The sequence below is a fragment of the Pleurodeles waltl genome, chromosome 4_1, assembly GCF_031143425.1.
Source record: "Pleurodeles waltl isolate 20211129_DDA chromosome 4_1, aPleWal1.hap1.20221129, whole genome shotgun sequence".
Taxonomy (NCBI): domain Eukaryota; kingdom Metazoa; phylum Chordata; class Amphibia; order Caudata; family Salamandridae; genus Pleurodeles; species Pleurodeles waltl.
In genome coordinates, this window is record NC_090442.1 from 763,463,131 (window position 1) to 763,487,298 (window position 24,168).

The following is a 24,168-nucleotide window of genomic DNA, read 5'->3' on the forward strand; positions in this document are numbered from 1 at the left end:
CCCGCGGTTGCAGGTCGTGTCCATTGGCTCTCATTTTTGGGATCCAATCCTCATCAGACTTTAACCAAGCGCAAGAGAGAAATACACAAAAATGAGGAAAGGAGGCAGAAGAGAAAATCTAAAGGAAAGTGATAAAATCAGTTAGAAGTGATGAACAATTAGCTGTAACAGTGGAAGAAAGGAGCAGGGACTTTATGGTGGTGGAAAAAGGAGGCATGAGGTGGAATCCAGACAACAATCTGGCTGCGGGCTTTTGGGAAAAACTTTGAGCACTTATTGTTTTGCAAATTAAGCACTGGGAAAAATAACGAGGAAGAGGGAGAGTGAAGGAAAAAACACAGTTGGACAAATGAAGAGGAGAAACAAAAGGGGTAAGAGAAATGTAAAAGCAAGTATTATGTTACACCCCAGACGCAGCATACATCAGCATTCAAGTATGTTGGTAAGGATCCAAAACAGGACAGAGAGTAAGGAAGAAAGAACGAGGGCAAAAAAGTTTAGAAGAAGCGTAAGGGAGGGAAGAGAAAAGGATGGGAATGAGTGTAAGGCGGGTGAATGAAGATAAAGGGAAATGTGGCAAGCAATAGGGGTAAGAAAAGGAATGTTGGGTTGAAGGACAGATATGGAGTGAGGTTAATGGAATGGAGAAGGAAATTATAAAGAAACAGATAGTAAATCGGAGAAATGAAAGGGAAAATGGGGTCATGTAGGAGAAATGCGCATTATAAGGGAGAAATGGTGCAGGAGAAATTATGGCACTGTTAACTAAATTGTAATCATACAAATTAGATTTTTGAAATTGCTGATTTCAGAGAAAATCTTGTCAGTTTTGCATCCATTGCAGGAAAACGGCAATGCATTATTTTCAGTAGACTAAACTGATAAAAGGGGTCAATTTCAGAGATACTGCCAGCCAGCCAGTTGAAACTCCTCCACGCTCATGACAAATTGGGTAGGTTGCCCACTGGATTGTTAATGGGAAACAAAAGCTTTTAGTCTTTCAGACTGGCATCCAAAACATGCTTCCGGGTCTGTCCCCTGCCCTCAGCACCACCTAATCAGGGCTTCCAGTAGTTAGCAATGTACCAGCGACCCTAAAGAAATCCAAATCAATTACTAACTCAGATCGATACGTTCACAGCATTTCCATCTAGGTGATTTATTACCTGTGTCCGAAAGACCAAAGCTAGGCCAAGCAATGAGCTGGGTATGGACATCTCTGGTGGACATACCTGAAATCAGCACTAACCTTGATCCCAGCGTGGGCCCTGGGGTTGCCTGAAGGAAGAAAGGTAAAGGATTCCATTTCTGACCAATCTTGTATATTTTGCATGATTTAAAACAAAAAAAAATTAAGATTTCCTGGGCACGAAGATCATTTACTGGTGCGAGACACATCCCAGTTTACTGACAGATGAACCAAGTATGGGCCAGTTTTAAATTGCACTGTGACAGTGACTGGAGATCAGTGAAGGAATCGCCAAAGTTGGGCCTAATGTTGCACTTTGCAGTTTAACTGGCTAGTTTGATGTGGCGCAGTGGAAGGCATTATTCCAGTTTGCTGTGAGCTGGTGTGGTTTGAAGGTGTGCTCTGATGTGCAGATGGTGCCTATAAGGTAATTTTGCTTATTCTTTTCTTTTAGGAATAGCCTGCTGATACACAGGTGCGGAGAATCTTATTGTGGAAAAATGAACATGAAGGAACGGCCTGCAGTAACAACCTGACAGTCACTCTCCATGATGTGAGATGAAGGCTAGGAAGGGACCATCTCCAGGGACATGTTGAAGCTACCCCTACTCATACTTGGAGACGGCCTGTGAAGGGTGGCATGGCTTCTGTAGAACAGTTTCGAGTCTACCTTATGTGCGCCTTATTGATTAACTCTGGCAATGTGTTAGCCACCTCTGACATATATCAGACCTCGCCAACTCCTGTTGGAAATGTCACAAGCCATGGAGGAGAGATGGAGCAGCTTTCTACAGACTCGAGCACCTCTCTGTTGGATCCCAGTTTGGTACTCCCAGTGTTTAGAGGAGAGACTGGTAATCTAGAGACGACTTTGGAGAGCAACATAGATTCTTTTCTCCTTTCAGACCCTCTGAAGGATGATATATTTTCGGAGGAGGAAGGGAAGTCGTCCACCTTAGCTAATTTTCTGACGCCTGTGAATCCATTTTGGACAGAACTTCCCCTCAATGAGTCTTCTATAAACCCTTGGCTTCCCAGCTACGACTTGCCAGAAGAAGAACTTGTCAAGGAACCTTTCTATGAAACTTCCCAGCATGCAATTGTAAACACTGATAAGTTAGCCCATCGGGGACAGTCAACCCTTGAGTGGAGTATTTCAATTGTGTCCCCCAGCCTCGGTGAAGAAGGCACTTCTTCTGCCTTTCCATCTAGCGTTTCCCCTCCAGGAGAGATGCAGCCTCCTCAATCCACATTAGAGTCCCAATTCCCAGGCCTTGTCTTCTCCGTGGAGGCACCCTCCACCACTAGGCCTATGTTAGTTGTCATACCTACCGCAGTAGGGCAAGAGTCACTTGAAACTGTGGGACCACAAAAAAAATCTACTCAGTATGAAAACCTGGATAATCCAAACGCAGCTTTGGAGTTACCGGAACATTCTGTGACTTATGACATGGAGAAAGATACAAAAATAGCTCCACTTGATGTGGTCAAGCACACATCTTCCACAGAAAAGACCATGGATGGTATGTACAGGCTTCCAGTACTCACAAGTACATCAACCTCAACACCGTTGGAAATTGGTGTTCAAGACATCATCCCGTCAAGTAAGTAGTGTCCTGAGTCTTCATAATTGGCTATTTTACTTTTAAAATGTTATCTCAGGTATAGCAGATGAGAAGCAGTATTCATCACAGAGTTAAGTAGGAAGGAAACCTACCTGATGGGATTAAGCAGAAGGAGGAACAACATTCACGAGTATATAAAAGTTCCAGAGAGCAACTCCACCAACTTCGATTTAAATGTCCCAAACAAAAGCTCAAAGCAATATCATTAACATATGTAAAGTGCTAAGCTTAAATGATTGTCTAAAATCTGTGGTCAATGTTAGTCTGTATGTGGCCCTCACTCCTAGATACTAGGAGAAAGCCCAAATCGTGTCAACCTAACATATTATACTTTCTATGCAAGTTTAATATGTATTTTATCATTCTAAAGATTTATCCAAAACAAGGGTTCAAAGAACTGCGTTAGGCCCAACACTGCTGTTAAATTGCGTATTTGTATGATATGGGACTAGCGATATTACAGAGTTACTGCATGGTGTAGTAAAGGTCAGGTTGCCAAAAAACTACTGTTTTACACAGCAACTGCTGTGAGGCTAAACCCTTAGGGCCAGATGTAGCAAAGGTTTTTCCCCATTCTGTGTCTATGGGAAAAAGTGTTCGTACATATGGCCCTTATTTTGTGCAGTTATTGATTTGTTAATCCATTACATTATTGAATGGCCATTCAATAGGGTCACACAAATATGGCATTTGACATCTGACCTCCATCACTTCTTTCACAATCGCAGATTCCCCATATGGTGACCTTTAACTCATAGCAGTACAGATCCTACAGTATTTTAAGAAATGTGGCACCATAGTAGGGTACATCACGGGGAGCCTGCAGTCAACCTCAGGGCATCTAACAGGCAACTTCCACTTTGCAAATGAACGGCCCCCTTCTGATGTGGCGGGATCAAATTGTTTGTGGCCACAATTTTGTTCGCAAACGTTGATGCATATCCTTTGCAAGGGGGGGTGGGGTAGTCTCCCTACTTCCTTGTGAATCACTTGAACAACGGGATTCACAAATCCAGTTCTCAATGTCATTGCGAGTCTGGTTTTTACTGTTGCAGAGCCTGTAATTTCTCACACTGCAGGCTTTGCAAATACAGAAAGCAACAGTGAATAAAGCCTTAAGTCTTTTCGTGCTTTCTTATTGACATGTCATCTTAAAAGGCGGGGTTAGTATTTTGATTTAGCGACCGAGTGTTACTGGAAGGGTTTTGTTGTGGAGTTTTGGTCTTTCTCAGGCTCACAGTGCGAGGCATGGGTTGAGCTGAGCTCCCAACTGGATGACATTTTTTGTTGACTTTATGATATCTGTAACAATAGGAAAACTGTAAAAATAATGCTGGTGTTTGGACTGTTCCACATTGAGGGAGTTCGACTCCTGTTAGATTGCTGTACTCTGAAGGTAAACACAACAGCACCCATTAATCTTCTTCGTGCTTGAGGACAGCCTCTGGTTTTAAATTACCTTTTTATTGATTTGTGTACAGCAATTATTACCCAAGCCTTTTGGTCTTTTTCTATAAACCATGTCATAGTGCAACCAAACTATTCGGTACAAAATGTATTTTGCTATTTTTGTTTTATGGTTGGCACTTAAAAGATTGCTTTGGTTTCTGGTGCTTAGCAGAATTCATCAAGCTTTAACAAAAGATTTTAAAAATCGATCTAAAGAGTCACAACCTGGTGTCCTACTTCTGAACAGCAGAATACGCTCCTGCAACGTCCCCCTTTGACCCTACATGCACGGGAGCAATTACTCACTTAGAGGCTTCAAGAGTTTGTGCCACGGAAAAGTGGGTGGACATTGCCAACATGTGACTGACTTTGCCCAGCATTGCCAATTAGTTTTGCGCACCACGGCATGCCAGGCTACCAAAGCCCTTGCACCATAAATATTGCAAGCCTCAGAAATATGACACCAGGCCTACGGTGGTCAGATGGGAAGTTGGTTTCCCATTCTTGAGATAGCTGTACTGATCAAGAGATGCAGTAATGGCTCAATTTGGTGTACGACAATCAATATATTTATTTACTTTGATATTTAAAGAACATGACTTTGAGGCCAACCTTGAATAGTAACCGATAAGGTAAAAAAATTTGGGCTGGGGATGGTACATCTCATAACAATTCTACGAGTCTACCCTTTTTTAATTAACTCAAAGAAGATGCAGATGAAAGAGCGCTGGTCATAGAGAAGATGGCTCTCATGGTCATATCTGCACGAGTAGCTTGAGCTAAAAATCTTGGGAAGAGTCTGAACATGAAGCGTATCACATAAACTGCATGAGCCGACGCCGGCATGACCCTGAAGTTTAGGACATAGTAGGGTAGGGTTCAGGTGAGCTTGGCCAAGCTTGCCAAAGCCTGGAAGCTGTCTTTTGATGAATATTTGTCCTCCTCATAGTCTTGAAGGATGCCCTGCCTTGCTCAAGATGATGGGAACTTCCTTCCTGATCAGAGCTTGTAAAGGTGGGTGTTTAATCTCCTCTACCCACATTCCTCCTCTGGGTGGTACTCAAAGAAAAACTGGAAACCAGTAGAGTAGGTATCACCAGCCCAAAACATTTCTGGATGGACTGCCTCTCAGAGACACTTTGTTTGCTTGAAGGTTACCTTGAAAGCAAGACTTCCCTATGCCGTTACAGCCGACTAGTTCATGGTTCAATCCAGTATGAGGAATTCAAGGGAAGGTCCTTTTAAGGTGGAATGGGTGGACCTGTTAAATGACAAAGAGCATACAAACACTTCAATAACTATGCATCTGTTGTTTGTTAAAATAAAAAGCACAGAAATTGCAATGCTTACTCGTGTAGTAGCCCTGCAAATCAAAATAATCGAATTTTGTTTTTTGTTAGAATGTATGTATATGATGGTGCTTAACCGTGGTTCAGCATTCATAAATAGCCACATAAAATAGTTCTAGAAATCTCTTGTTCAAAGTCCAACTGAATTTTAATGAAAAAAAAAAACAGTAGGCAGTCCATGGATAGAAACCTGTCATAATTCTGTCCGTGTTTTTTGAAAGATGGAGTCGAAAAAAATAAATTCAGTGTTGTATAATAAATTGGGTATGTATGAACATAAGGAACACTTCCTGCAAATCACAAGAAAAGGTTTTCCTGAATATGTTGTAAAATAAAATTGAAAAGTTCAGTCCTTCCAAGGCGACTACAATCAGGAGACACCGGAATTATGTGATTCTGTGGCCACTGTTTCCCCATAATGATGGATTTGCTGCATTTGCCACATAATCTATCATGTGCTGCATAATCTACAGATTGTAACAAAAAAAAAAAATTATAGATCAAACGGATCAAAAGTTACTAAAGATGTGGTGATGTGTTCTTCACGTAGTAGAAGGCCCTTCACAATGCTTAAGTGTCTTTCAGTTGCTTATTTCTGTATTTGGTTCTTAAACTGGTACTGATGTGAAATCTTTGCCCAGGCAGTATTACCATGTGTAAAAGTTACAAAATAAGGAATACTATCACAAAATTTCCACATTTTATCACATAATTTGCCTTTTATTTCTGCATAATTTAGTTACCCCTGCCGCATAATTGGTGCTCTCTTGCCACATACCTCCAGTGGCCTTGCTACTACAATACACGGCAAATATTAGGTTAAGGATTAATTTTGCTTCTCTTCTCTAGTTTCTTTTCATTACGTGGATCTGTGTGACATGCCTTCCAGGATTTTTCAAAAGAAACTAAGAAGTTTAATACTTCTTGGGGTACTAAATTACATGGTCAGGATTGGTTCGAAGGCGAATATCGTCTCTTTTTTCCCGCTCTGTTGTTTATGGAGATCTGTCTACGTCTCTCTCAAGTGTTCTTGCCAATAGCTTTCAGCTCTCTATGTCAAAGCCTCGCACTACATAGCCCAAAAATGTACAATTATAGGCGGACAACACCTCCTACGAAGCTTTGGCATCATTAAACTCAAACTTTTAGCATTCAAGAAAATGAAAACAATGAAGTAATCAATTTCACAAGACTGTATTCCATCGAATATTAGGATGACCCTTATTTTGAAATGGTCAAATAGACCTGAACAATATAATATTGCAGCATTAGTCCCACATATGAATAAAGCAACTCGGTATGAGGAACTGTAAGAAATGTTATCTCGATTGCCACTACTAATATTGCTTAGCATTTTTATCGGGTAATGTAATAGCTTTTCAAATATCGTGTTTACATTTTCTATTCCATGAATATATGCTACATATTGTATATACTTATGCATGGATATGATTTTTCATACCAATTTAGTCTTGTAAAACCACACAAATATATAGTCCTCTGAATCCCCACTGGGTTATGTACACGCTGTATGAAACTATTAATAAATAAATTATTAAATGCTACCTGCGTGCATGAGAAAGGCAAAGCCAGAACACGCTACACACAGTGGAAACAGGGGACAAAACACAGCTTTAGTAATAAGACATCAAAATGATAACAAGCCAGGAGTTGCATTGCCTACTTCATTTCCCTATAGGGTCGCCAAAACCTCTAGGATCTACCTGGTGGAAGCCCCACTGCCAGCCAGATCTTCTGCACTACTGGGTGAAGAGAAGGCTGGTCTAGCAATGGGGCTCAAGCCCTCTGAGATTTCCCTACTCATGTGCACGGGTGGCAGAGCAAATGCCTGAGACTCCAAGACTGTAGGACATGGCAGTATTATTGCCAGGGTAACTGCCAACACCAATGTGGTAGTAGTCACCCTCCTAGTTTTGCCATCCAACCTTAACTAGGCAAGCCAGCGCTGGGCAGACGGGGAACTGGCAATACATCTCCTTTTGCCCACCTTAGATTTGGGTGGAAGGTTACATCTTAGAGGAGGGAGGAGTTGGTTGCCTTCTGTCAATGTTAAAATATGAGCTGGTTGTCAAACTTTTGCTGGTGCCTGTGCTGATAAAAAAATACACTTTCTAATCAGCATTGTAGAATGCTACACATACAAGCGTAGAAGCTCGTGCATGAAACACTCAGATGGAAATTAAGATGGACTTAATTAAAAAGCGGCTTTAGGAAAATACCTGAATTCTAAGCAAAGCCTTAACATCAGAATACACCTTTGAGTGCTGCTTGAAGCATTTGAAAGCTCCTTAAAATGGTGGGCTCTGAGATCTTTCTGAGTTGTATTTCTGCTTTCATTATATTGTTGGAGGGTTGCTTGTTTAATGACTCTGACCCAAGATATGGCAGTGGTTGATCTTCTAAGGGATTTGAATGTAATCTGGGGACTGTGACTGTCATATTGGTTGTGGTATCTAGGTTTGATTTTTGTTTTTCTTGTGGGTTGGCATCTTTCTGAACATTGTTTTGTGCATGTTTGATGGTTTTTGGCTGTTGTAGAAAATAATCATTAGTTTGAGCCTACTAGGTTGGTTTGCTTTCCTTGTCACACTTGTTTGCCTAGTTCTTCTTTGTGTTCTAGGCTGTCAATATTGTCTTTGCCCGTTTCTTGGAGCATTACCTCTTTATTATCTGTTTATTAGGCTTCCCTTGCTTGCTTTTCAAACACTATTTTTTTTTTCTTTTGTGTGAAGTGCTCAATGAGATTGCATATGTTTTCAAGCTCTTTCCCTAGTCTATGTCTCTCCCCCAGTACCCTCTGTTGCTCTTCGTTGCCCGACTTCTTCTGCCTGCCGCCCTCTCTCTTGTGTTCACCTGTGTGCTTCTCCCGTTGACTCCGACGCCCACTGTGTTGCTTTTCTCAACCCGATGTTGCTTTTGCTCCCACCTTCCCTTGTTGCTTTCGCTTCCCCTCCACACCTCCTCCTTTTGCTTTCGTGTTCCCTCCCATATTGCTTTGGTGTTTTCTCATCCCTCTCCCTTGCTATTTCGCTGTTCACGCCTCACCCTTCCACATGTTAATTTGCCATTTCCCCAACCTTCTCTGTGTTGCTTCCACTCCTCCTGCATGCCCGCTTAAATTAAAATATGCTTTTGTGTTTTAGTTACCCATCCAACTTGAATCAGCAATTTAAAAAAAGCAAATGAGTCATTTTGTAGGCCAGCCTATGCATGGGGTGCACTGGCAACAAAATTACACGGGCAGCCGCGTCAAAGGCTTTTGTTTTGGTTTTATTAATTTTAGTAACATTGCACAGCAACCTGAATAAAAACCACTGGCAAAGCCAGTAGGTCAAAATGTGAGACCTGTTAACTTTGTCAGTGCTTGTTTTTTGGACAAAGTTAGAGTATTTCAGCGTTCTTTGACTACTGTTGTTTCTATGTTGTTTGCTCAATTTTATAGGGAGAGGATTACATATTAATACGAATATCGGCCAGTAGGATGCTGTTTAGTATGGCATCCCGAATTCCCATAACATTATAAGATGTATATCATCTCATTACATGAATACTCTATAAAACTCTAAGGTCTGTGGCTCCTCGCCTGGAAATGTTGTGGAAATGAAAAATGTCAAACGGTTTTAAACCATAGTACATTTACACATTTTGCACATATTTGTAGTCAGACATACGATCCCTTGTTGTAATAACCAAACACATTATCAAAGGCAATAATGAGGTGGGGCAGACATTCGAGAGAAACAAACTCTAGTGGCAGAATGTTTTATTTATTCAGAGGAAAGATCGTTAGGCCACAAGTTCATACAAATACAGATACCTCTGGCTCTGTGTGTGTATAATCGGTGTCTAGATCTGCAACATGCTTTCTAACAACTCCTATGCAGTAATGAAGAGGCTGTACCATAACTAAGGTTTGTTCTTTTGGACGTTTCATGGTGTAGGAGTCAGTCTTACATTCAGGAATTATGCTGCATTTCTAGGGCATGTGCAGTTGCTTGCTAGAGACTTTGTTTACTAAAAGGGCTAGGAACCCGCCCACTGCTTACCATTCATTGGCTTCATTGTCACTCTTATTTTCTGCCTTCTAATTGGCAAGCACATACCAGTTTCAATTCCTCTACTTCTGTATGCTGCATTGACCAAGTACTGATTGCATTCTTTTGATTGGTGTCCTTTCTCAGCATGTACTACAGTTGAGGAAATATCTTTCTTTATTCTTCTGTTGTTCTCTGTTGTCAGTGTTGCCTCTTCCATGTTACTTCTGGCCGCGTCGTAGAGCTTGTTGACTGTGTTGCTTCTTCACTCCTACCCCTCCCCCTTGTCCCAGTTGCTTCTTCTTTCCCACCTCTCATGACCTGTGTTGCACCCACCCACTTAAAAAAAAGAGTTATGATGCAGCTAATGCTGGCTGTGTCATATTGCTTTTTTTTTTACCCTCCTGTTGTTGTCCATGTTGCTTGTTCCCTCCCTCATGTTGTCCAAGTTGCCTGTTAACTCATTGTTCAAGTTGCCTACCTACACTCGCCATGCGAAAAAAAAGTGCTAAGACGCAGCCAGCGCTGGCCAAGTCATTGAGCTTTTTTCTAACTTCTAGGCATGCTGTACAGCAGCTGCCCTGCTGTACAACATGGCTACAAGATATTAGTAAAGCCAGTAGCTTGCGCATTGGCTCAACTCATAGCATTCTGATTGGAATCAGAATGCTATGAGTGGGTAGAGCAGTTGCAGTTTCTTAGTGTCTCAGCTGTGTCGTCATTCAGGAAATAATTGCACCACGATTCCTCTGGAGAAGCCAATGGCCTAGTGGGGTTTGATAAGCCAGACAACTACTTGCCTCCTTTGAATTCCCTTTTATTGTTGTCATTTAAAGCCCAGAGGTTTTGGAGGGATGTCAGTACCAGCGGGAGAAGAATGGTAGCGCCTAGTGGGATTGGAGGTAGCCTTCTTTTCTACCCACAGGGGATAAGGAATTGGTGGTGCACGTCGGTCAATGCATCATAAACAACAGACTGACTAATTTGCCAGTGGGGGGAGTCAAGAGGCAATAAGAAAGGAGGAAAGGCCTTCATTCCTACACACAACTCAAGATGCCCACCCACCCTGCTTTATTTTTGGTTAGGGGCAAAGTTGATGGTTTGTTGAAGCAGAATAGACAGGGCAAGATTTTGTCTGGAAAATTTTGTTTTTTGAAGATTGTTTGTATGGATGAATTGCATTCCCAGGTGATGTAAAGCTAGATTCAACAAATGTGCGTCCATTTTTTAGGGGTTAGCCATGTCCACAGAGGGTTTGGATGGATAGCAGCCCTGATAAGTGAGTAATCAGGCTCAGTGGGGGAACGATGAGTCCAGCTGAAGAAAAGACCTATAGGTCAGTGAACAGCACTGATCCAGTAAGTCGGCAATCTGGGCAGAGGACCGGTAGGTTTAAGGGGGTAAAAGGTTGAGAGGGCCGTAGAAAGTAGAGTGACCACTCGGTCTATGAGAACGAGAGAGAGAATAAAGCTGGAGACTGGGTGTTGGACACATAGAACTATAAATTAGTTTAAACCTTAGGCATTTGTATTATTTTGTGATTTAGTAAGTTCTGTCCTGTCTTGACCACAAAGCGACTTTGATCAGTTGGAAAGGGTGTCTCCCTCACAGGAGGCCAGAAGATGAGGAAGGGCCCACTAGGGACCAAGGCCGGGTGCGAGGAGCTCCACTGGATGTCCACAGATGACGCTTCGCCGCAGGGGCTGCTGCTGAAGGGCCCTGTGTTTCAGTTTTAGCACAGAGCCGCATTGGGATGCCCGTCACACGTGCACTGCTCTGGAAGGCCATTGGAATACTCACCGCACGTGCCCGGCCGCCTCGCGCTCAGTATTCTGATGGAATCCAGAGGTGGTTCTGTGCTCCATCCTCCACCGAGAGCCTTCAGCGTGTCACATTCAGCATGCACAAGGCGCGGTGTTTACCTCTTCGTCCCTCTCTAGCCTCTTCTCTCCACTGCTCTGAGCACTCCCTCTTTAGCCGTTCTTTTATCTCGTTCCCTTTCAACCTCCACTCGTCTCTTTCTGTATTATGCCTTGCTTTCCCTCACTCTTCTTTTTATCCAATTAATATTTCCCCTTCCTGCTTCCCTATCTCTTTATCATGTAATCCTTCTGCCTTCTTTCAGCCCTTTTATTTTGACATTACGTCGTTTTTTCTCTCCTTTTATTTAAGTTACTCTTTCATTTCCCCCATTGCTTTATTGTTCCTCCAAACACTCCTCTGGCCTTTTCTATCATTCCCCCACTTCCTCCGCTCATCTTTTCACTACATGACTGCCTCACCCTTGTGGTACTTTTCTTCACAAATTCCCTCTCATCCTCTTGTTCATTCCCTCGCCCTTCCCTCACATGCCTTCAGGCTCCCCTACTTCGCTAGTCTCACCTCGGCCTTTTCCTTTTCCTTCAACTATCATTTCTTCTCCATTCTCACTCTTTGGTTATTGCTTTGTAACCTTTATATACCCCTCTTTAATTCCTTTGTCCTTCTGTCACTCAGTTGCCTCTCTCTTTCTCTCTCTCTACATATATCCCTATTTCTCTCTCTATATATACATATATCTATATATGTGTCTGTGTATATATTCTCTCTTTCTATTTCTCACACCCTTTACACTCTTTTTCTTCATCTTTCAAATCCTCCTGTCTGCGTTATGTACTTGTCCTTCACAGTAACTATTCTTCTTCCTATAGCCCCTTCCCTCGTTTACTCTCTCGGCCATTTTCACCTCTTTCTCAATCATTTACTGTTTTCTTGCTCCGGTTAAATCTATCTCCCTTTGTTGTTTTCTCTTTCACCTCTTGTCGCCTCTCAGCTTCTCTGTCTCTCTCCCTCTCTCTCACTCACACTTTCTTCTCTCTCTCACTTTCTCCTCCTCTTTCTTAGTCTCTCCATCTGTCACTCTTCATTATTCTTGCTCCTTTCGTCATCCTTCCTTCACTTTTATCCTCTTTCTCTCTCTGTCTCCACTTTCTTTATTTCTTACACCTTTACCTCACTCCTACTTTTTCATTATCTTCCTTTGTGCCCTGCCCACCCCTTTGTTCTGTCCTATCCAATGTCTTTCTCTCTCATTATCTCTTTCTGTAATACGCTCAGTGTCACTTCTTACTTTCGTTATCTGCCTTTTCTAGCTCTCTTACCTTCATTCTATATTGTGCCTGACCCTCTGTGTTGTTCATTTCCTCGCCTTACCTCAATGTCGTTCTTTTTTTCTCATCTTATTAGTGACACAAGCCAAGTTAACGAGTGCTTAGTTTATAAGAATAAATGCCACGGCCCAAAGTTTTACTCAAAATCCTATAACCGGCCCTATCGAAGGTCAGGGTGCCAAATACGAAGGCTGTGTAGTCTTGATTACAACTCATGTCTCTTTAGTCCACTGCCAAACACTCCCTGTCTCTTTAACTTACTCCTGCAGGTTCTTTTTCATCTCTGTTGTCTCGATTTGTCACTGGTGTTTCCTCTTTTTCTTCCTCTTTCTTCCTCCTTTGTGTTTTCCTCTCTCTCAGAGTCTGTTGCGGAAGTGATAGTCCCAAAAAATGAGTGCCAGTAAGATCCTTCTTCAACCACTTACTGAAATTAAGCACTGAAATTAAAGTATAAATCACCGGTATTTCTTATTCTTACTGATATCTTTCATCCTGAAGGGGGTGGGGGCGAGAGGGAGAGAGAAACAGAGAGAGAAAGAGTGTGTTGTGTGTGGCCATGCTGCCACTGGGCAACAGTCTTTTTACCACCCTGCTAAGGGCAGACAGGGTTAATTAACCCCCCAAAGTGTCCAGATAAAAATGGGCTTCCATTGACTTTGGTTTGATCCACTCCTGTCACTGCAGTAGGCCCAGTCACATGAGTGGTGCAGTGTTTTTGTCGGCAGAAGTGAAGTAAGGCTGGGTGGTAGGAATGTTGTGAATTCCTGCAGATTCCAGAAGTTTCCATCACAGAAATGTAACTGAAATGTGTGATTTTAGGCATAATTTGAGGTTTGCCGGGTATTGTGGGTAAGAAACCTCCATCCATGCATGGCACACCATCCTGGACTCCCCTGGATGCTAGTTTTTGAAAATGGCTAGGTTTCCCTATGTACCGACTGACCTACAGCCCAAAATCCACAGCTACCTACTTTCCAAGTAACAGGTCTGTGTTGAATGGGAAATTGTGATGGAGCCATGTTCCGTTGTGAGCTGTTTCCTGCCATGGGCACTAGGCCTATCAAGAGAAGTGAGCTACCATTTTTATCAGAGGACTTAGGGATATACAGTGTGGAAGAAAGTTTGTAGCATCTCACATATCCCAGAACTTTCCATCACAGAAATATGAGGGAAATTTATTTTTTAGTCCAAGTGAGAGCCACGCGTCACCTCACTCTGGATTCCCCTAGGTGTCTAGTCTTCAAAAATGTACAGGCTTGCTGGGTTTCTCTAGGTGCTGGCTCGGCTAGGCCCCAAAATCCACGACTACCCACTTTGCAGAAAAAAGGGTCAGTTTTGAGTGGGAAATGTGATATATCCATGTTGTGTTTTGGGTTGTTTCCTGTTGCAGGTACTAGGCCTAGCCCTACAAGTGAGGTGCGATTTTTATCAGGAGACTTAGAGTAATGCTGAGTGGAAGGAAGTTTGTAGCTCCCTGCAGATTCCAGATTTTTCCATCACAGAAATGTGTTGTTAGTGGAAGTTTGAGGATTGCAAGGGATTCTGGGTAGAAAAAGCTGGTGAGAGTCATGCAAGTCACCCCACCCTGGATTTTCCTAGGTGTCTAGTTTTCAAAAGTGTAGAGGTTTGCTAGGTTTTCCTAGGTGTTAGCTTAGCCATTGTCCAAAATCCACAGCTACTGACACTACAAAAAAGGGTGCGAGTTCAGTGGAAAAATGTGATGCATCCATGTTGTGTTTTGACCAGTTTCCTGTCACTAGGGCCAGGCCTACCCTCACAACTGAGGTACCATTTTCATTGGAAGACATGTTGGGAGCATAGAGTCGTAAAACATAAGTTACTACTAATTGGATTTTGCTGCATTTTTGTCTACCAAATATAAGCCATTGTGTAAGAAGACATTTTGAAAAATAAAAATATCCAGTAAATCATATGCTAGTTTGGGTACCTACGAATGCAGAGACTGAACAAAAAAACACTACTTCTAAACTCAATATCTTGTCCCCATTTCAGAAATATAAAGGTTTCCTTCATACCCATTTTTCACTCTACACCAGTGGTTCCCAACCTTTTGACTTCTGTGGACCCCCACTTTATCATTACTGGAACCCCTGTACCCCCACTGAATCATTATTGGAATCCAGGGACACCTCACTGAGTCATTACTGGAAGCCCGGGACCCGGGCCCAAACATTGCAGATGACTTGAACTGCATAAAATGCACAAACAATACAAAAACAAGCATTCAAATAATAACACATTTTATTTATTTTGCAAACAATATAAATGAAAAAATGTTAGTAGGAAGGATAGAGGTTTTCTAAATTACATTGAAGCCACACATCATCCAAACAGTATTCTGTTTGAAGCACCTGCACTGCTCCCACAAATAATTCTGAGGATGCTAACTCAATTTTTAGCCTCCAATTTCGAATTCGTTTACATTTACATTATGTTTTAAAACTTTCAGTTGTACATTTAGCCACTTTATTTATATAAACTTTATTACTTTGGTGATATTAATTAATGTTGTAAGTAGTCATGGACCCCCTGAGGAGGATTTGCGGACCCCCGGGGGTCCCTGGACCATAGGTTGGGAACCACTGCTCTACACATTTCACCATTTGAATCGGTCTGTACTTCGTACACAATGAAAAACATAGTATAATGTAGCTCAATTGTTGGCTCTGGGTACCTTGGGATCTTAGAGAAGCTACAAACCATATAAAACCCCACAACCAGAAGATCCTAGTGGACGTAATGGTATATTGTTTTTCTAAATCAGCCATTGTGACAAAAAGTTAAAGATGAGAAACTGTCATTTTGTCCTACTCATTTTCAATATTTATTTATTTCAATAGTTAATTTGGGAAAACCTTGAGGGTTCTATACATATGGCCCCTTGCTAAATTCAGAATGTTGTCTACTTTTCAGAAATCTATAGCTTTCCTAGATCACCCATGGGTTTCACACTGGTTTCCACCACAAACTGAAAGCAGGTTCAGGACACAAAAAATAGGAATAATTGGATAACTCTTATAAAATGCCAAAACTGTGATGCAAAAATAGGTTTTAATTCAGCTCTGCATGTTCCTGAAAGCTAGGAAGAAGGTTATTTTAGCACAGCAAACCATGTGTTGATGCCTTTTTTAGGAACACTACAGACACATTTAACCAGAGCCATGTTTTCCTACTTTTCCCAAGAAACTCAAACTTTAGCTATATTTTGACAATTTTGTCTCTGCCTCCTCCAGGGCAATCCACAAACTCTTCAGAATCCACAGGGTTTTGGGAAAAAGGCATAGATACCTTATATGGAAAAAATATGGAGCCTTAAGCACAAACAACCTGAAATAGTCAAAAAGGGGGTCAGCACCATGGGGGGAGGGGGGGTGAAGTTAAGGGGTTAATTCTCAAAATGCAAGGCATACGAATTGGCTTTGTCACCGCTTTTTTCTGCTGTGCAATGGTTGCATTTCTCAGACTGCAATTATTGAACCAAGGGCCACGTGTACGTATATGTGGAATTGCGATTCCCTAATTGTGATTGCTTGTGAATCGCAATTAGGGAATCACAATTCCAAATATAAGAAACTCCACTGAGTTTCCTTTGCGATTACCAGTAGGTCGCAACTAGACCTGCCTCATTAATATTAATGAGGTAGGTCGCAATTTGCGACCCAACAGGAATCACAAAAATGACAGGGATGGTGGCTTGCTGGTGACAGCAGACCACCATGTCGGTGATTGCTTTGAAATAAAGCAATCTTCTTTTAAACGCAGCCTGTTTTCCCTTAAGGAAAACAGGCTGCGTTTAAAAAGAAAACAAATGAAACATTTCAATTTTATTTTTGAAAAGTAGACAGTGGTCTGTGGGACCACTGCCTGCTCTTCAAGAACTTTTTTGCATGCATTCACAAAGTGGAAGAGGTCCCTTTGCGAATGGGTTAGCACCAGTTTGAAATTGGTGCTACCTGCGAATTTTTTCCGGCCGCATTCACGGTCACAAAACAATCATACATACCATTTAGATTCAGTATTAGGAAGGGAAGCCCTGAACATGCCCCTTCCTAATACTGGAATGCAAAACCTAAATTGCGATTCGGTAACAAGTTACCGAATCGCAGTTTGGGCTTTGTACATTCCAAAAAGCATTTTTCTAGTCGCAAATAGGCCGATTCTGCAAATCGACCCGTTTGCGACTAGAAAAATGCTTTGTACATGTGGCCCCAAATGTACCCACTCATTAGAAATTGTGCATTTCCTTCACTGAAGCCTCCCCCTGCAGAGTATCACACATTGTCTGCATGGTTACTGCTCCCCCCTTGATCATCTGCCTCGATCTGCTAGCTGGAAAAATACATAAAAGCAAAATGTCTTGAAACATATGCATTGTTTGTGAACCTGCAAAAGATACATGTAGGGAAGCAGTGGTCTACAGATAGCCCAGGAGTGGCTTATAATGCCTGTCAGAAGTACCTGATGTGCCACCTACCCAATATGTAAAACAAATCCTGTTTATCTCCACGCTTTTGTCTCCTCATATTGCAGGTAGCAAGAGGGACGAGATATTACTGGAGTCAGTGCCTCTCTCAATGCACATCGGTAGAATGATACTTTGTGGAATACTACAACTTTCTACCAGCGCCCTAATGGCAGCTATTGCACGAAGTAGCACAGTTCATCTCTTTCCACTTAACTCACACACATCGTGCTATCACCTGTCCAACTTTGACACGGAGTGCACTCAGTAGACTTTCTTTCCACACTAGCTTTATCGTTCACGTCCCCGTCTACTATTCCATGCCCACGTACGCGCGCGCGTGTTTAAAATACACACAGGATGGACCCCGCTGTTCAAACGCTGCACTTTCTCACACATCACCCTGATTGTTGCACACAGCACCCTGTTCTTCGTATACAGCTTCCTGTTCATCCCAAGCAACAGGCTGTGTCTTTTTTTTAGCACAGCAGGCTTTTCTTTGCACCCTGTTTTTAATACAACGCGCGTTCTTCACTCACACGACCCTATTCTGCTCCCACTGCACCCTGCTCCACACACCGCGCCCTCTCAGCCTCACATAGCCCTCTGGTCTTGGGTTTTTCAGGGATGTTTTTCAGCCTTCGCCACGTCCAGTCCCAGCCGCCCGTCCTTGGCTCGCGCTGACGTGGCCTGTGCTGGACACAAGCATCCCGGGACAGTCACACGATGCGCGAGGGCCACAAACAGCCATTCAGTTCTGTTTACCGTGGAGCGACTTCCTTCGCTGCTCATCATCCGCCAACACTATTTACGTACATTACATTAGCACTGTTTTTCCTAACTATTTAACTCCCGCCCTTTCTCTTCTCTTCACGTTTAATAATGGACTCTCTCTTTTTCTATCCGAGGAGATATCTCCATGCCCGTTTCACCCTTAACTCTCTCTGATTATCTTTGCATTTCTCTTCGTATCTGAATGCCATCACCCGTCTCTATCGGGCGTTCTCCTCCATATTTGTCCGCACATCTCCCGCTACCTTCTCTCTGTACATCCGCCACTCACGCTCTCGTGTATCCTTTGTCTCTCGCTCTGTCGTCATGTTCTCTAGCTGTCTCCCTTGCCTGTCTTCTCACAGTTCCTCTGTATCCTGTAATCGGTTTTTGCCCGTGTTTGTGCCTCAGGTTTTCTCTCTTTCTTTATCTGTTTCTCCTTAGCAGTTTCACTGTGCCCTCTACTCCACCCTTCACTCGTTGCATCTTTACCTGTCTCACCTTCCCCTTTCTCTCCGCCGCTCAGGTACACTGCCCCCTATAGGCCTCTCGCCTTCTGATCCCACTCTAGTCGCCTGACCTGATCTCCCATCTTAAACACCCGGGCCGATGCTCGTTCGTTGTCGTGCCATTCCGACACTAAAAACATTTGTATTGTTATGGAGGGCAAATAAATAACAGGTCATAAAATAGTAAAAGTTTGTAAAAATAAAACTCTCAAAATAAGGTATATTTCTTGAAACAAAATGAACAAAAATTAAATTAGCACATACTGAGCATGAATTGACCTATATCATATCTAATGTCTGTGCATTATGTTACTGTATGTATTACTCGAGCATTCCGTCCATGCAATAGAACTATCGCAATATGCCGGGGCGATCGTTCGGGTCGGCCCCTGGCATGGCTGGTCTGTGACACCCCGACCCGCAGTCCAATTGGGGCGATCAGACTGGACACAGGGGAGGTAGTCAACACACAAGTAGAAATAAACCCAGCAAACCCAACCTCACAACCGAACAGATATCTGCTTTTATGAGTACCCTTTCCTTGCCCCGACTTAACCCTATGCAAAGAACTGAATTAGACAAGCCAATCAGATTAGAAGAGATTCGAATGACACTGGGACAAATGGCCCACAACAAAACGCCGGAAATGGATGGACCCCCGGCAGAATGCTACTCAACATATGCAACATATCTCACCCAACCCATGCAAGAGGTGTTTAATGAAGTGAGGGATTGGTACCAACTCTTGGAATCAGGCAGCTACTTTTGGCACCTTCATCCAGTCAAGATTTCTGCCTTCAGATGTTGCCTCTTTTTTTAAACCTCAGAATCCTCAAGCAGGGCAAGGCAGCAGACTGTGTTCAGTGAGGCTCCACAAGGCTGGATACCAACTCGCTGAGATCCTGAAAAAACAAATTTGTTCCTGCGGAGAAGCACTGCATTGAGGAAAGCTGTTTCTTTCATCCAATGCAGGTCATGCCTTGGGCAGATTGGCTTGGCAGGTTTGTCCCAGTCCTCCAGAACTCTTGAAGTCCAAACATTTCCATGTCCTAGGTTTTCAGAGGTGTTAGAAGAAGTACAGTTACACACAGCCAAGGGCCCAATGATGACAGGAACAGAACTTGGGGGTGAAGACTCACTCCAGCAGAAGCCACAAGCAGGGTCGAATGTCAGGTCCATTTGGCACTAGTCAGGAGTTAAAGGAAAAACCCTCTTGTAGATTTTTGTATCCCTGTAGCTGAACAGGACATCAGTCGACTGTCCCTTGGAGCCCACTTGTTTGTCCTGACTACAAGAGGGAGCAGGTTCAATCCCACAGGGTACCTCTCAGGACACAGACAGCAGGTCCATTCCTCTTCTTTTCATACCCAGGTCCAGCAGGTGAGTAGAGATGACTCCTGGCCAATCCCTAACCAATAAAGTAAAACATTCTCAGGGGTAAACGTACATACTTTTGCAGCAGTTCCTGAGTGTCCCGTTGCAAACAATTCCACACAGTCCCTCACTTATTGAATCCAAGATGGAAATGCCTTTCGCTCCTTGTGTAGAGCCTGTGTGCCGACCCAGAGATGTGGTCAGGGTAATAAGCAGCTCCTTCTCTATGGTCATCCCAGGTCTGAGGGCAGTTTTCCCCTTCACTGGGCATGGCACCTGCCTGGCTGGGAGGCCAAAGGAAGGGGCCTGTTCACATGTCATGTAACATCTGCTTGTGCGAGAGGAGGCCCATTTGAAGTAAATTAAGTTCCTAGGCACAGCCCAATAAGTCTTCTTACTAGGGTAACATAACCCCCCCCCCCCCTTCAAACCCAGGCCATTGTATCTACTGTGGGAGCAGTTTCCACACCTCATCAAGACTAAGCACTTAATGTACCACTGACAACCCATGCAAATTAGGCTCCAGGAGCCTAGCTAACTTTCTAAGAGTTACTTTTTTACTATTTATTAAGAATCTACCTTCACGATTGAGTGGGCTTTTAATGAGTATTTGACATAGTGGTTTAATCATAGTTCTAGCTGGTCCCAATTCAGCTATAGCAGATTTACTATTTAATATTGCTTCCCAGTATTTTTATACCTGCCAGTCATCCTTGCTACAGCGAAAATAGCTTTTGGGTGTTAGTCACTGATAGGACATGCTAGCTTTACATTTCCTATTTTTAAATACCATTGGGCTGCAAGGCCTAGATAGGGGTGACTTATTAATAGTTATAAAGAAGGATTTCTTCTTTCAAAAAGGGTTCATTTTGACAGGTCAGTATTTGACTAAAAAAGACAATACATGAAATGTACCCTCACAGTAGAGAAAATATTTTTTATAGACATTGAAGTGTAGGTGAAAGAGGGAAAACTACATAGTAGGTTTTCCACAAAAAAATCTATACAATACCTTTTATTTTGGCGAATCGCCATAAAAAAACAGATAAAATTGATAAAATTCTAACTACAATAAAAACAATCTTAAAATACCATAGCACAGTAAAAACAGCCAATAATTAAGTAACAATAATAATAACAGTAATTATTATGGTTATTATAATTAAGTAAGAACAAGAGAAGTTATACATACCTCATCCAAAATATAGACCTTGTCATAAAGTGCAAAACAGGCTATTTAGTGGGGGCAGATTAAAAAGGGCTGAAGGTTCATTATAATAAAATACAATAAAGGGGCAGAGTGTATTAAGTTATTAACAAAGAGATGTCTCTGCCCTGTTAGCTCTGGAGAAGACCTTTGAGCCTGGCTTCTCTACAGGGACGATTGAACCTGGACAGAGGGCTTTTCTTAGCACCTGCAAATTAGCTTCCCCAATAAAATAGTTCTTTAGGCCTTCAAACAACTGTTTGTGAATTTCCTCTATCTTCATTAAGCAAACATCCTGTTCCATATCCAGATCTAGACTGAGTCGGTCTCCCAGGCTTCTCTCCATCAGTTTGTATACCAACTCCACTTGCTTCTGGGAGTGTTTCATTGTGCTTTTACGCCAGTTTGATGCTAGTTGGAGCCTAACATCAAAAGGTTCGGGACAACTAGCTGAAGATTGGCATATTGAGAGACCCATGACGAGACCTAAGGCATGATGGTCACTGTCGCGCCTAGACAAAACTACCACATCAATTCGGGGTGACCAAAGTCTGACATCTACTAAAATATCATCTATTAGGCTGGTTTTTAGAACAGTATTAAAAGTGTGTTTCCCTTCCCTGTCTGAAGGTCATCTCCCATTACTAGCATGGATACTCTGATTTAAGGACAGGGCATTGATCTGTTGGACCATCAGGGACCATTTTTTAATGGGTGTGCTTGCCAGATCTGGAACAGACCAAAACGTATCTTCCTCCTGTGCAGTATCATTAAAACTAACATCTAGGGGCTCAAATTGGCAGATGAAATCACCGTCCACTATTTTGAATGCTCCTTCCGACAGAGAAGCCAGCTGGTCAGAAAGTAATTCCACGGTTGGTGAGTCCCATTTATTCCGAACTGGTTAGATAGACATTGTAAACATACAAGACTAAGTTTGATTGAAATTTAACATTTACACATACAGTGTATTCTGATGCGATCGCCTCCAATTCACACCCGAGTGCGGAGCTAACCCAGGTCACCAATCCCCCTGAAGGGTCTACCCCGTCCCTTCCAGCTGCCCCCTTGCTATACTTTACATAACCTGCTCGTTGGGCTTGCGTGGTGATCCAGATCTCTTCGAAGAGGCAAAGGTTAAACAGGTCTATGAAATGGCCCCAGTCCTTGCAGTCTACTTTAGAACCCAATCTTAACAGACAATGGTGAGTTGGTTCGCACCAGGCACGTCCGGGGGCCCTTCCCCGGGAAGTCACCTCCTTATCCGTCAGCAGATTAGGGCCATGGAGGTAACACTTATTTGGAGCTCCCTTTCCTCACCGGAATCCCTAAACTCACCTGAGTAGGGCCTGCCAGAAAACTTTCATGTAGCGTTTGCTGATTCAACAAGTTCACTGCAACCACTACACTCCTTGCCTTGATTTGATTTGATTTGATGGAATGACAACTAGAGGTAGGTTGATTAGGCAGTCTAACTCTCTTTCTGCCTTATCTCCCATGTCAGTGTCAATCTGTAACTCGGGTGATGATCATCTGGAGACCCTTTGCTATTGACCTGATATTCAAGATTGGATTCCATCCCTTCTCCCTCATGGCAGTGCCAGAACCTACGGCACCATTTACTAAATACCACAGAATGGGGGTTACGTTCAGGGCTCCCTTTACCATTGAGTCAATCAAGCCCATCTATCCCATCAAGCCAATTTGAAATGGGGACACTATACACCGCACTGCTGAGATGTGATCCAGTGTGAGCTGTCACTGTGACGGGGGCAGTGAAACACCGGATTTTGGGCGATTATGCTTAACAACAAAGCTGGGTTTGTAGACATACCCTAAAGGCAGAAGAACAATTTTTACTCCCTCACCCCCCCCATTTGCCCCCCTCCCATTGCTTGCGTGGCCAGGAAGCAGCCTACATACCAATTGTGCGTCTTTAAAACGAATAACCAAACAATCCAAAGGATGATCTACAGGCCCTGGACCAATCCACCCCACCCTCGAGTAAAAATTATAGTGTTCACCATTGAGAGGGGGAAGTTTTTGTTATGGACAGGCCAATGTAATGATTTATTTGCAAGTTCTTCTTGTGATTCTCTCTGTTCCTTGTGCAGTGGTGGGACTCCAGACAGAATTGCCACATAGGGGCAAGAAGCAGGAGGCAGATTAATCACAGGTAGTTTGCAACTTTAGGGAGGGCTGCCAAATCTAGTGGACCCATTACTACTTTTCATCTGTCATAGTTGATCCCTCTGGAGGCTTCCTTTACTAGTTTGGCCTGCTGGAAGTGAGACATCTCTATGCTGAGGTGAAGTAATAACCGTGGGGCTCGTACCCCTCATCCCACACTGAAAGACTCACCCATTTAGCTACTGTGATTGTGTTTTGAAATTATCTTTGAGCATTTGTTCCATCACAGAGACACACATCAATATTGGGGTTAATTCTGAGCACATAGTGTTCTTGACTTTAGAAACTAATTCATCCACTACTTGGGCCATCCATGAGGGCTAACTATCTGTGCCCCTTCCGGTTGCATTACTAGGCAGCTGTACATCCATGGGGGGGGGTTGGCAAATGGAAATCCACTCGGTGCCAGTCTCAATGTACTTAGTATGAGCCATTCTCTTGGGATTCTTAACTACTGCCTGGGTACGATGAAGTTCCACATGGCGTGCGCTTTGGGGGTGGGCGATGCAATAAATGCACTAGTCAGGTGGTCTTGGCCCCCCTCCTCACCACAAGAAGCAACATTGACAGCACTAAATGCAGTTGCAGCATCAGATTAACTATTTGATGCTTGCGGAGTTGTACCTGGGCCCATGGGACAGTCTTCTCTCCGTCAGCTGAATCTCAGTTAAAATCACACTCATCGTCCCCTGCAGTATCCAGTCTATCGAGGTAGTTTTAGGGGGAGGGTGTAGTGGGCCCTCCAATACATTCCCGCTTGTCCCTCTGGCCTATACTGTATGGACGCAGTGTCCTCAGAAAAAGATGTGGGAGTTTCG

At 43.0% G+C, this 24,168-nt stretch overlaps 1 protein-coding gene across 2 annotated transcripts in view; it reads left to right on the forward strand.

The window, feature by feature from the left end:
• Positions 1-24,168, forward strand: part of PRRT4 (proline rich transmembrane protein 4) — a 122,310-nt gene that overhangs the window by 32,585 nt on the left and 65,557 nt on the right. For both annotated transcript variants that reach the window (XM_069229380.1, XM_069229381.1), the window contains exon 2: positions 1,644-2,793. In XM_069229380.1, the coding sequence (XP_069085481.1) occupies positions 1,830-2,793 (964 nt within the window). In that variant the 5' untranslated portion in view covers positions 1,644-1,829. The remainder of the gene's footprint in view (positions 1-1,643; positions 2,794-24,168) is intronic.